This window comes from Rutidosis leptorrhynchoides, chromosome 6 (genome assembly GCF_046630445.1).
Source record: "Rutidosis leptorrhynchoides isolate AG116_Rl617_1_P2 chromosome 6, CSIRO_AGI_Rlap_v1, whole genome shotgun sequence".
NCBI lineage: Eukaryota > Viridiplantae > Streptophyta > Magnoliopsida > Asterales > Asteraceae > Rutidosis > Rutidosis leptorrhynchoides.
Window position 1 is genome coordinate 339,413,279 of NC_092338.1, and position 14,576 is coordinate 339,427,854.

The 14,576-nt window shown below is 37.5% G+C and overlaps 1 protein-coding gene across 1 annotated transcript; it reads right to left on the bottom strand.

The window, feature by feature from the left end:
• Positions 1-608: 608 nt before the first annotated feature.
• Positions 609-1,490, bottom strand: LOC139854750 (uncharacterized mitochondrial protein AtMg00810-like). The gene has a single exon (XM_071844034.1). It carries the CDS (start codon positions 1,488-1,490, stop codon positions 609-611), a length of 882 nt encoding a protein of 293 aa, XP_071700135.1.
• Positions 1,491-14,576: the final 13,086 nt, after the last annotated feature.

The window sequence follows — 14,576 nt, forward strand, 5'->3', positions numbered from 1 at the left end:
TGAATGATTTTTATCTCTATGTATGGGATGTGTATTGAAATATGAAATCTTGTGGTCTATTGTTACGATTTGATATATATAGGTTAAACCTATAACTCACCAACATTTTTGTTGACGTTTAAAGCATGTTTATTCTCACGTGAATACTAAGAGCTTCCGCTGTTGCATACTAAAATAAGGACAAGATTTGGAGTCCATGTTTGTATGATATTGTGTAAAAACTGCATTCAAGAAACTGATTTCGATGTAACATATTTGTATTGTAAACCATTATGTAATGGTCGTGTGTAAACAGGATATTTTAGATTATCATTATTTGATAATCTACGTAAAGCTTTTTAAACCTTTATTTATGAAATAAAGGTTATGGTTTGTTTTAAAAATGAATGCAGTCTTTGAAAAAAAAACGTCTCATATAGAGGTCAAAACCTCGCAACGAAATCAATTAATATGGAACGTTTTTAATCAATAAGAACGGGACATTTCATTATATCGGCTATTACTCCCCGTCTCCCCCGCAGTCGAAGCCTGAGAAGAACGAATGCCGAGACTGGAGCGAAATTCCTCAAATAACAGACGTGTAAACCTTTCGTAAAAATGTTCGCGAGTTAATATCGAGTAGGAACGTGAAGGATGCGAACTTGACCTTTGGTAACCTTTTCACGAACAAAGTGTATCTCAAGTTCGATGTGTTTCTTGTGTTGATGTTGAACGGGGTTCCCGGCAAGATAAATGGCACTAATATTGTCGCAAAAAACCAATGTAGCTTTTGTAGTGGGACATTTTAATTCGAGTAGAAGATTGCGGAGCCAGCAAGATTCGGCGCCGACGTTGGCTACGCCCCAATATTCAGCTTCCGCACTTGATCGAGACAAAGTAGCTTGGCGTTTGGAGGACCAAGAAATAAGATTATCACCATAATAAACACAATAACTTGAGGTGGAACGTCGAGTGTCAGGGCATCCACCCCAATTCGCGTCAGTAAATACAACCAGGGAAGGCATCTTGGATTTTTGTATGTGTAAACCAAGAGTAGGCGTACCGATCAAGTAACGCACAATGCGTTTGAGTGAGAACATGTGGATGTCTTTCGGGTCATGCATATGTAAACATACTTGTTGAACCGCGTATGAGATATCTGGACGGGTAAATGTCAAATACTGTAAGGCACCTGCTAAGCTACGATATTGCGTGGGATTAAGATATGGTTTTCCTGTTTTGGAGCTTGTCTTGCCACATGTGTCTACAGGAGTGGTGACAGAGTTACTATTAGATAATCCAGCATGCATGATGATATCTTTAGTATAGGCGTGTTGATCAAGAAAAAGACCCTCGGACGAGCGTGTAACCGAAATACCCAAAAAAGAGTGTAATGGTCCCAAATCTTTCATTGCAAATTCATGAGAAAACATAGTCATAAGTCGGTGTCGTAACTGATCATTTGAAGTAACGAGAACAATGTCATCAACATAGAGTAGGAGATAAGCCATGTCATTACCGTGATGAAGAATGAAGAGAGAGCGATCACATTTGCTATGATGAAAACCGATGGTGGATGCAAAATCGGCAAACCTTTGGTACCATGCACGAGGCGCTTGTTTTAAACCATAAAGAGATCATTTCAGTAAGCATACGTGATTCGGATAACGAGGATCTCGAAAACCGGTTGGTTGATACATATAAACTGTCTCATCAAGATTACCGTGTAAAAATGCATTTTTAACGTCCAGTTGACGAATTTGCCATCCTTTCGAAACCGCTATGCTAAGTACCAGATGAATAGTAGCATGTTTAACAACAGGACTAAATGTCTCAAAACAATCAACCCCTGGTTGCTGAGAATGACCATCACCAACTAAGCGAGCCTTATATCGCTCAAAAGATCCATCAGACTTTATTTTATGTCGAAAAATCCACATGGATCGTATAACCTGCATGTTAGATAAACGAGGAACAAGAACCCATGTATTATTATCCACTAAAGCCTTATATTCATCGGCCATGTCACGGTTCCAATTAGGATCGGCGAGAGCGTCTTTGGGATTTTTGGGAATAGGAGAAAGAGTAGTAGTAGCGGAAAGATTAAATGGTATTTTTGGTTTAAATATGCCGGACATTGAACGTGTTTGAACTGTTCGAATTGGTTGATGAGGAGGAGATTCTGTAGGTGATGAATTATGAGAAACAGACGAGCTAGAAATATGATTAGGAGATGTTTGTATAGTAGCTGATGAGGAAATTGGAGTAGACGTATTCAGGGTGGAGGGTGGATGAGTTTATTGGGCTAGTAGTAAGTGGGCTGGAAGGGGATGTATGTAGTGGACTGGATGGTGGCGTGAGTATAGGTTCATTTAGAGTAGAAATTGGGCCGGATTGATTTGGAGAAGTGGGGCCGATGGGTTCACTATAAATAAAAGGAGATGTTTGATCAGAGGTAAATGATTGATAAGATGTCATGTTAGGGACAACAGATTGTTTAAACGGATAAATATTTTCATCGAATATAACGTGTCGTGAAATAATTATTTGATGAGTGGACAAATCGTAACACTTGTAACCTCGATGATTTGAGGGATAGCCTAAGAATACACAAGGTGTAGAGCGGGATTCGAGTTTATTGATTTTAATGGATGGTATAAGAGGGTAACATAGACATCCGAAAACACGAAGGTGATTATAGGAGGGAAGACGTTTGTATAGTTTTTGAGTAGGTGAGATGTGATTGAGTAATTTACTTGGGAGGATGTTAAGAAGATAGGTTGCCATAGCAAGAGCGTGATGCCAGAAATTAGGAGGGACGCATGAGTGAGCTAGGAGAGTACGCATTATATTGTTAATGGCACGAATTTTTCGTTCTGCTTTGCCATTTTGAGATGATGTGTAAGGACGGGAGAAACGAAAACACATACCTTGTTGTTGGCAAAAAGTATGAAAGAGGTGGTTATTATATTTCGTACCATTATCGCATTGAAATTGTTTGATTTTCATTTGAAATTGTGTTTGAATGTATGTATGAAAAGTTTTGAAGATGGAGAAGACTTGAGATTTGTTACCGAGAGGGAAGGTCCATAGGAAATTGGTGAAGTTGTCGAGAAATAAAATATAATATCTGTGTCCACTACTACTAACAACAGGAGATGTCCATAAATCACTATGTATTATATCAAATGGAGAATAAGTAAAAGAAGAAGATGAATGAAAAGGCAATTTAATGTGTTTGTCAAAAATGCATGATTGACAAACTTTATTACTAGAATTCAAATTACATTTTATTGAAGCATTATTTTTAAGAAATTTCAAAGTATCACCACCCGGATGTCCTAGGCGATGATGCCATAAATCTTGATTGAAAGCAATAAAAGTTGATGGAGATGAGAGTTGTCGCAGCATGGAAGTGTGGAGTGGATAAAGGTCGCCGGTGCTATTACACCGTAGGATGTTGGTCCCCTTCAGAAAATCCTTCACAGTAAAACCAAAAGGGTCAAAAGAAATAGAAATACAATTATCAGTTGTAAGACAACGTACAAAAATTAAATTTTTAATAAGTTGAGGAGCATAAAGGATATTAGATAAGAGTAACGGTTTGCGAGGAGAGGATATATAAGAGTGATCGAAATCGTTTATAGGAAGCCGATTACCATTACCAACTAAAATATATTTTGGGTGGCCCGAGTGAACATAAGACATAAGTTTACCTTGTGATCCTGTCATGTGAGATGATGCACCGGTGTCCATGTACCAATTATTATCTTCGGGTGGATGCAAGTTCATCGTGTACATAGCGGACTCAATATCGGTGGGAGTATGCGAAGAAGAAGAGTGTGCATAACCTGGATTTTGTGGTCTTGGGCCAGGAAGAGGTTGGGTACGGGCAGGGAGGAGGATTCCAAAGTTGTTGCTGCCCAGTCCAAGTATTGGCCTGCCACTGATGTTGCGGTCCATTATAGGAGTATGGGCCATTAGCAGAATGGGAGCTAGCATTCGGATATGGTCCAAAATAATTCTGGTTTGTACCTGAATAATTCCTGCCACCACGTCCTCTTCCATAACCGCCCCTACCACGATAGTTCCCATGATTAGAATTTCTGCCTCGATTATATTGTCCGTTGCGAGGGTTGGTGTATGATGGTGGTGTTGTTTTCACCGGTGCCTGCGGAGTAACCGAAAGCAGTGCGATACCGGAACTGGAGGATGATTGAGTTGTTTGCTTCGATTTTCGACTTTCTTCAAGTATCAATTTAGAACGCGCCTCATAAAATGTGGGTAACTTATCCATATGATTAATTTGAGATGCAATGGCGTCATAGGATTCGTTCAACCCAGTGACGAGCTGTAGAACAAGGCGGTCATCATCGAGAGAGTATGCCTTTCGGCGTCCAAGTAGAAATATTTCCATATTTGAGTCCCACCTGGTGCTATACGAATTAAGCTAGTAAGGTTGGTGTGAATAATCACGTTCAAGATTCGGGCACGTAGAGGTTTAGATTTCTACCTTAATGAGTTATCGAGGGTAAAGAACGAGCATCACGAGAAAAAGTCGAAAATGAATCTGCGGTAAGTCTGAGTCATGAGAGTTTCCTGATTACATGTGGCTTGATTTGGAGATTGATTGTAATGCCTCGACCATTAACATCATGGTCTAGAAAATTGGACTTCGTTCAACAGAAATTCTCACTCGGAGAATTTGGTATAAAGTTGCTCTTTTCTCAAAAGTTCGAGCGTAAGATGGTGATGTTGTTCGTTTTCCTTCTTTACTTAAATAAGTTAAGACGTCATCTATAAATACGATAACAGATTTGTCTAGATAAGTTTGCATACGTGGTTTAGGAGGTTTATGGATACGGACGAGCCTTGGATAAATCGAATGGTACTAAGAGAGATTTACAACTAACGTTGCGAGTTCGGAAAAGACTCAGGAGACATCGTCTCCCTTAACCCCCAATTGATGATAACCGGAACGGAGGTCGATTTGGAAACTACGGGATTCGTGCAAATAATCATGAGGTAATGGATACGAGGGAGAGGGTATCGGTTTCCAACCGAAAATTACTCAGTTCACAACAATCTATACAAGATGATGGGGAAACATTTTTTTTTTTTTTTTTTTTTTTTTTAACGAATAGGTTTCGAGCTCCCTAGTTCTATAGGTGTCAAGTCAAAAGTCTTAACGTATATCCTCCAATAAAATTTATAGGCACACAATATTTTCCGTTGGTCACTTAAATCGTCTAAGTAATATCTAGGGGAAAAAAGTGGAATGTAAAGAGCACGAGTCAAAGACTTGGTTAATAAACATCTAGCGGTAATCGAATCGAATAAGTATGAAATATACTGTTTGTTGTGAAGAAACGTACCCGTGACTAGTCCATCGTCGTCTCGGGCATCCTAGGTGTCGATGTTGAAAGTTCAACGGCGTGCGTTGGGGTTGATTTTCTTGTTTGGGCACGCACTCCTAAAATGACCCGGTTGGCCACATTCAAAACAAACACCCGTCTTGGGTGCATTGTGCTCCTTTTGGGCGACGGGAGCGGTATTCCTACAATCGTGGGCTACATGGCCACTTCTTTGACACTTCAAGCAAAATGGTTTGCCACATTCACCTAAATGATGTTTGTAGCACTCGTTACAATACGGTAGGTGTCCGGTATAACCTTTCTTGCCGTTGGGGATGAAGGGCTTCTTGGCGGGGTTGTTGTAATTGCTTGATTGGGGGGCTTCCCATTTTCTTTTGTTGTCACCCGACTTATCCTCGGCTTTACGTGCCGGCACTTCAATCTCGTCCACTGTTTCAATCAATTGGCGGGCCATATTCAAAGCCTCTTGGTGGTTAGCGGGTTTGGATGACATTACTCCTTGTTTGATGCTCTTGGGGAGACCATCCATGTAAAGTTCAACCCTTAAAGATTCGTGGTTCACAAGATTTGGGCACATCAAAGCAAGTTCGGAGAATCGTTGATTATAGGCCTTAAGGTCGTTCCCGACCGCTTTCAGAGCTCTTAGTTCTTGTTCGAGCCTTCGGGTTTTTTCGAGGAAAATATTCGGTGATCATCTTTCCTCTTAAGTCGGCCCAAGAGAGAGCGTGGGCTTCGTGGATACCCACCGATTGTACATACGAATTCCACCATGTGAGAGCGATACCGGCGAAGGTGTGAGTGGAATATCTAACCTTGTCTTGGTCTCGACAACCGCTTATGCTAAAGACGGCTTCCGTTTGCTCAAACCATCGGGTGAGCACAACCGGTCCCCCGGTTCCATCGAAAGTGTGAGGTTTGCACCCTATGAAATTCTTATAGGAGCATCCTTCGTTGGAATTTCTGGCTCCATTGTTGTTGTTATGATGATTGTTGTTATTGTTGTTGTTGGAGGAGTGACCGGCCATGGCCGCATCCACGGCAGTGGCTATCATACATTGGAGGGCTTGTTCGGGAGTTTTGGGAGGAGCGCGTCGACGAGCCATTGTTCCTTCATGACACAAGAATATCGTTGGTTAGTATTTTCAACAATACTAACCGGAGTATGGATTAAGGATAGAGAGAAAATTTTCCTTGACTCCCCCTAAATTCTTTATGTCATAATGTCGAAACGTCCATGTGAATCACCGTAATATAATCCCGGAAATTATATTACCCTGATTCTCATGTGCATTTAACATTACTTCATAAAGTCAAGGTGGCGCATCAACAAAATTTATCAACGTAAGATCAAGATCGAATACGAGTTAGATATGATAGAAGAGTTCGAGTATAAATGCACAAATAGTCAAGTAATTCCTACTTCAGTCTATATGCCGGTTGTAGTCTAGATTCACCTATGTACCTTATGACTCGGGGTGGACACAAATGAACTCTAAATCCCTACAACCAAGGCTCTGATACCACTTATAGCGACCCCGACAAATCGTCAAGTGACGGCGTCGGCTACGTGGGTCCCATTACCTGATTATAAGTCTTTAAGATAACGTTTGACCAAAATATGTCGCCTTCATTTCAAAATAAAGATTGTTTCAAAGTTTACAAGAATTGTTCAACCAAAAGTTAAGTTACAACGTTATAAGTACGATTGAAATCTAGGCGACACGGTTTAAAGTAAAGTCAAAAGACGCTCCATGAAAAGCATGTATACTCGACATCCAAAGCAAGTATCAAATAATGAGCGGAAGCATGTATCACATATCGTGCAAGACCTGAGAAAAACATAGAAATCTGTCAACGAAAAACGTTGGTGAAATCATAGGTTTAGTAAGTAAATTGTATTGAACCACAAGGTTCTTTAAGAATTGCTCAACCAGAATCATTCACATTCCAAAATAGTATTTGTATCACGAGCACCCAATTATCAAGGCTTAACCGAATCTTCCCTCTGAATTTTGAATTTAGTGTTAGAACTTACACTATACATTGTTGAAATTATATTTCATTCACTAACGGTAGCGAACCGTCTGAATGAGGGTTTGTTAAACCCGTATGGCCACACAACATAATTACACGCTTACACTTACACCCTGCAAGTGGAACTAATGATAATTGGATTGAGGACTTTTGTTCAAACTCGTATGCATCTTTGTATTCGTATTTGTTCACAATGTAAAAGCATGAAAAGTAAATAAGTATGAAATGTATGTGTTTCTCAGCCCACGATGTAAAGAATAAAAGTGATTGAAAAAGTGGGACTATGATCTCACCTTGAGTGCAAGAGTTAATAAAGTACTTCGACAAGTAAACGCGTGCAAAGACAAAGCTAGTCTTGACCTAAACATATAGGTTATATCAATAACGGTAAACACAAAACGGTCAAAGATGTTCAATTAGTCCTATGGCTCAATACGACTCGATTAATATAGCATGTGAAGCAAATTGTCAAGTTTCATGCAAGATACAAGTATAAAAGCATGTTAGGAAGATTGCATAATTAATTGGTTAAGTTTGACAAAAAGTCAAACTTGGTCGGGTCAAAGTCAACGAAAAAGTCAACATGTTCGGGTCGGGTCCCGGACTATTTTTCTATGCTAATTATTCATATACAAGTATATTAGAACAAGTTTCATGTGAATCGGAGGTCGGTAGCTAGTCAAACATTTCACGTGAAATGGGACAAAGTGGTCAGAATCTGACCAGGCCAATCCGCGCGCCGCGCGGGGATGGGGCGCGCCGCGCCACCATCTGGGCAGAGAATTCTTGTCAGTTTTTCAAAGTATGCACGAACCAAAACCTTTTCCAACCCAACTCTTGACCCGCAAACACTTATAATGCCTATCATATATCGTTGGAAAGGTATTTTGACGAGGAATACAACTAAGCACTTATGGTCCAACAATAACATCATTTACAATAGCCGAAATCTCGTCAATTGATCAAGAAAGGTTTATTTTCAAAGTTTCAAGTTCGTAAAACGTATTTTATGATTCGGGAATCCAATTTACACATACGATATGCCGTTTCGAAGGTAATTAAGCATACATTGCATCTAAACACTTACTAACAACATTAACAAGCATTCAACGCATCAAAAGTTCATTTCAAAGTCTAACAAACCCTAACCAAAATTCACAAAAATCAATAATCGGGTTTTTGAAGTTTTCTTAATCAACCTACGCATCAAAACGAAGCTAGTGATACTAGTAACACAATTAAAACATGAACTTTAACAATCAAACAACATTTAATCTTCCAAAATGCAAGATTAAGCAAACCCATTTCAAATGTTCAAACTAGTTACTCAAAACAACAAATCAAGCAAGTAAATCATATATTCATGCTAGACACGAGCCATAGACACTAACTAACACCATTTCAAATCAAAAACACGAATTTAGAGAAATCTAGAGTTTTAGAAATGTTACCCAAACGAGATGAAGTTGGTATCAAATTGTAGAGGATGAAGAGAGGATTCCAAATATGTAATTTGTTTTGTTGTAAGCCTCCTAGATCGAATTTAGATGATGAATGATTGAATTGGGTGTTTGTGTGTGTGTTCTTGCTAGAGAGAAAGAGAGAGAGATGGAGGTGATTGAATGGTGGTGATTAGGGTGGACTAGTTGACCTAGTCAACTAGTTTGCCCCGTGTCAATTTTAGTCCCTCGAGTTTAGAAGCGGGTGCGGAAAATACCTAAACGGAATATTTTAAAACGCGTATTAAAATCCGATAACGAGAATATTTAGAATGTTAGCTAACGGAGGTTACGAATCTAGATACGAGGAATATTATCTAAAAAGAAAAAGACGGCGTTAAAAAATAATTTAACGGAAAAATGCGGGATGTTACATTATCCACACCTCAAAAGAAATTTCGTCCCGAAATTTAGTTGGAAGTAGTAGTCGATATCTCTTACTCGAGACTTAGAGTAGTAACTCTACGAATGAGTGAAGGTACTTTCTTGGACATTGATGTCGTGCGAGGTGTATATAAAATAGTTATTATTTTACTAGGAAAAACTATTAAATACGATACAATTTTACACAAGATATTTATTTATTTATAGAATGGATATACTTAAACCTTGCTACAACACTTATAGGCAGTGTACCTAATCGTACAGTAGTGTAGTTTTTAGTAAGTCCGGTTCGTTCCACAGGGAAATCTTTGAACAAAGCTCAACGCTATATTAGTTTACTTTTATAAAAATACAAATATATATATAAGTAATATTATTGTTATAAAGGGGGGTTTTTACCGTTTAATGACCGGTTTGTCGATTTTAAAACTTTAGTCGCAGTTAAAACCTAATGTAAAATATAAATACAAGACTAAAATTAAAGCGTAAAGTAAATAACAATAATGAAATTGCGAATAATAAACTTGCGATAATTAAAAAGTACGATAATTAAAAGTGCAATTAAATAACAATAAATAAAAGTGCGATAATTAGAAGTGCAATTAAATATAAAATAAAGGAAATTAAATATGAAATAAAAGAATTATGCTTATTTAAACTTCCGTAATCATGATGTTTGACGTGTTGATTTTAGTTTTATGCCCATGGGTTAATTGTCCTTTGTCCTGGATTATTCAATATGTCCGTCTGGTTTTTGTCCATAACAGTCCATCAGTCATAAATATAAATTGCAAGTGTCCTTGTCAAATTATTATTATACCCGAAGTTAAATATTCCAACTAATTGGGGATTCGAATTGTAACAAGGTTTTAATACTTTGTTTAATGAATACACCAGGTTATCGACTGCGTGTAAACCAAGGTTTTACCACTTTGTTAACAATTACACCAATTACCCTTGAATGTAATTTCACCCCTGTTTTAATTATTCTAGTGGCTATTAATCCATTCCCGTGTCCGGTTAAATGAACGATTATTCGTACAAATAAATACCCCGCCCATCGTGTCCGATCGAGTGTATATGGTAATTTATAGGGACGCCCAATTGTAAATCTTTATATTAACATTAACAAACTTTCATTTAGTTAAACAAATATAAAGCCCATTAATAGCCCATAGTCTAGTTTCCACAAGTGTCGTTCTTTTGTCCAAACCCCAATTATGGTACAAAGCCCAATTACCCAATTTTAGTAATTAGCCCAACATCATGATTACTTCGTTTTAAATAAGCATAATAATAACTTAGCTACGAGACATTAATGTAAAAAGGTTGAACATAACTTACAATGATTAAAAATAGCGTAGCGTTACACGGACAGAATTTCGACTTACACCCTTACAACATTCGCTAACATACCCTTATTATTAGAATTAAAATTAAAATTAAAATTAAAATATAAATTATATATATATATTACTCGTATGAATGAGAAGAAAAAAGATGATGATATTTGATCAGAATTCGGTTGGCTTTATAGCCAGAGTTGAAAATTGGGGCTCCGCGACTCGCGGCAAAATGCCCTTACAACTCCGCGAGTCGCGGAGAGGTATTTACAGCTCACACCCTTGGAGTTTCTTGCTGCCGACGGTTTTTATTATATATATATAATATATATATAATTAATATAATTAATTATATATTATATTATATTTATATACATAGTTAACTTGTAATTTTTAGTCCGTTGCGTCGAGCGTTAAGAGTTGACTCTAGTCCCGGTTCCGGATTTTCGAACGTCCTCGCGTACAATTTAATATCTTGTACTTTGCGTTTTGAATCTTGTACTCTTGTGATTTCGAGACGTTTCTTATCAATAATTGGAACCTTTTTGATTGTCTTTTGTACTTTTGAGCTTTTTGGTCGTTTGCGTCTTCAATTCGTCGAATCTGTCTTTTGTCTTCACCTTTTATTATTTAAACGAATATCTCTTGTAAATAGAACAATTGCAACTAAAAGCTTGTCTTTCTTGAGGAATAATGCTATGAAATATATGTTCGTTTTTAGCATTATCAAATATTCCCACACTTGAGCGTTGCTTGTCCTCAAGCAATATCGTCTTGAAATACTAGAATCACTTCTTTATTCTTCACACTTTGTACATCAGTGATTTCTATACGGCGGTATAAACAATGGTAGTAACGATATGGTTTACAGTCCCACATGACTATAAAAATTTAGATCCATTAAGGAAATTGGATCTTTATGAAAACATTTGATCTTTTGAAATCTAGTTTTTTTTTTTTACCCTAGATAAGTTTTCCGGAATAACCCTTTACCGGTGTTTGCAAAATATTTTTGTGGGTTTGGTGGGTTTCAGATTTAAAAATTTTAGCTCAAAACTTGCGGTTTTGTGTCACCCACTTGCTAACCTTGTATTTGGAAAGCAACACGTCCAGTTTACTTGTCCCGTATATTACCTTTCGGTAAACTACCGTCCGGTTGTAAAGGAAAGCGTTGAACAAGCAACTGTTAAGGCAATGTCCCGTGACATGCTTTTGATTATGGTCTATAACGTGTCGGACGCAATTACTATCCTTGGTAGGAGCAATAGTAAAAGCTCACCCTTATAATTTTTCGGTCTGGCACAAGGTCCTGTCTTTGACCATGCTATGCAACCACCGTTCTTACGGTTGACACCCGATTTGGTTCAGGTGACCTAATGAATTCCAGGTGAATTCCTAGGATTTTACGTTCAATGGTAATGAACGCATTGAAAATAGGGTTTTCAGAAAACAAATCGGTTTATAATTTTGATCAAAATATTTTCTCGTTTAAGCTCGAGTTTAGATATCATCGAATTCCATGAGTTTGTAATTCTCAATCTTTAAGGTCAATCTCTAGGATTGAGTAATATCAGTCTTAAAAGCTGATTTTTAATCTTTAAGGAGATTATCCTTTCTGGGGATCTGATTCATTAGTCTTATCCAGCTAATTTGCATGGTGCCCCCCCATTGTACGAGATAAATCCTTCTCATGGTTAGGATAAATCTGACCACTTGGCGACCCTGTTTAATGCTGAGGTCCGTGGATTTCCTGCTGATTTTAGTGATGACTTTTCTAGATTTTTCGTCAACCTACAGCTGGTCTGGACGACAACTTCATGACCTAAATCAAGAAGCGCGTGTCTTTTTCGGAAGACTTTACTTCCTTTTTATGATGGAATTGATTCATCGTGTAGATCCATCTCTTCTTTTCTTTCATTGGGTAAAACAGTTTAGTTTAGTCCAAAGCAAAAGTATTTTCAGTTATTTGTTATAGATATATGTGACATATGTTTAAAATAACTTGGTAAATTTTCCCACACTTGGCTTTTTATTTTTCTTTTTATCGTCCTCTATTCCATTTTAAATGAATTTTAACATTTTAATTTGTTTCTCAATTTATGTCCTTTCCGAGGTAACAATAATTTCGGTGTTAAAACCTAGTTTTATCGTTCATAAATATGTATAAACATGATTTTGAATTCATTTAATTGAAAATTTTGAAAAATTTTACTAGAATTGGGTAGTCAGTATATAAGACCAGGGCTGTTCTTTATTATCAGAGAGCACTAGATTCTAATACAACTACTGCTTTACTAGTATTTTTAATGGTAACCAAGTGTTTAATATAAAAATTTTAAAATCCGAAAGAATTTAATCCCTTCCCACACTTAAGATCTTGCAATGCCCTCATTTGCAAGAAATCAGTAACAATTTAAATTATTGAGGGTGATTTGTGTGAAAATGATTAAATTTTTACCAAAGTTTCCAAATATATTGGCGTTTGTTTGCTGAATGATAAATGGTGCACATCATTTGTTCATTCCGTCTTGTTGTTATTTCACATGTATTTTGCATCTTGTCGTCAAAATTAGTTGCTTTTGCTGAACTTAATGCCAGTCTTTGAAAATGCGTTGTTTTACCCTGTTGTGTACATAAGATAAACTGCAAACATATATACATATTTTTGAAGTTTGGTATATTACCCCACATTCAAAAATTATTAAAATCTAAGAATAAAAGTTAGATAATTATAAAAATGATTACAATATTAACAAAAATATTAAATGTATCAATAATTACAAATTACAAAATAATAAAAAATAATAAGTAAACTAAGGATGATATTGGTACCAATAGGGGTTCCACGCATAACCATAAGTGCTATAGAATGCTTCGGCAGGGTCATACGTAGGATATGGTGGCTGCATCTCTATCGACCAAGGAGGGAAGACGGGTTTCGGTGTAGGAATATAGTTTCTACCTATATGTTGGCAATGCGCTATGATCTGGTTCTGATGAACTTGCCAATCTTCAAATGCTCTCTGTCTAGCATTTTCGTATTCCTGAGAAGCTATAAACCTATGCATTTCTTGCATCTCATTCCCCCCTCCTACATTACCTTGTTCCTGGTTTCTCTCTACCTGTGGATGTCTACCATTGTATCGTACTGCGGCGTTATTTCGCCGCTTCAAAACTTTTGCACCATGGTATACATTTAAACCTATAGTGTCGCGGGGTTCCGGCTCTTCTACTAATAATCCCCCCCGACTTATATCCACACCGAGATATTCACCAATCAAAGTAATAAAAATACCACCTCCTATTATGCTATGTGGACGCATCCCCCGAACCATAGCTGATAAATAATAACCCACAGAATATGGTATACTTACAGCGCTGTGTGGGTCTCGAATACACATATGGTAAAACAAATCTTGTTCATTTACCTTTTCTTTGTTTTTACCCCTTTGTGTAATCGAATTAGCTAAAAACCTATGTATTACTCTTAATTCGGCTCTATCTATATCCAAATAAGAGTAGTTTCCTCCTTTGAAACGGTGATGGCTTGTCATTTGACTCCACACACCGTGTGTATCAAAATTCTCATCTATCTTTCTACCGTTTAGTATCAATCCTCTACAATCGGCAGACGCTAACTCCTCAGGCGTATATATACGTAAAGCCTGAGCCATGTCCAGTAAAGACATGTGGCGCATCGAACCGCCTAACAAAAATCTAATAAAAGAACGATCGGTTAAACTAGCTACCCGATCATTCAACTCTATACTACATAACAACTCTTCACACCATACTTTATATACAGGTCTGCGTATGGTGAATAAACATATCCAGTCATTAAAAGAAGAATTACCATACCTCTGTACCAGTAATTCCCTAATTGGCCCGGCCAATTCTACAGCTTCCAAGGGTCCCCATTCTATGACCCTCGGTACCTCAACAACCTTGGAATGAAGAGTATG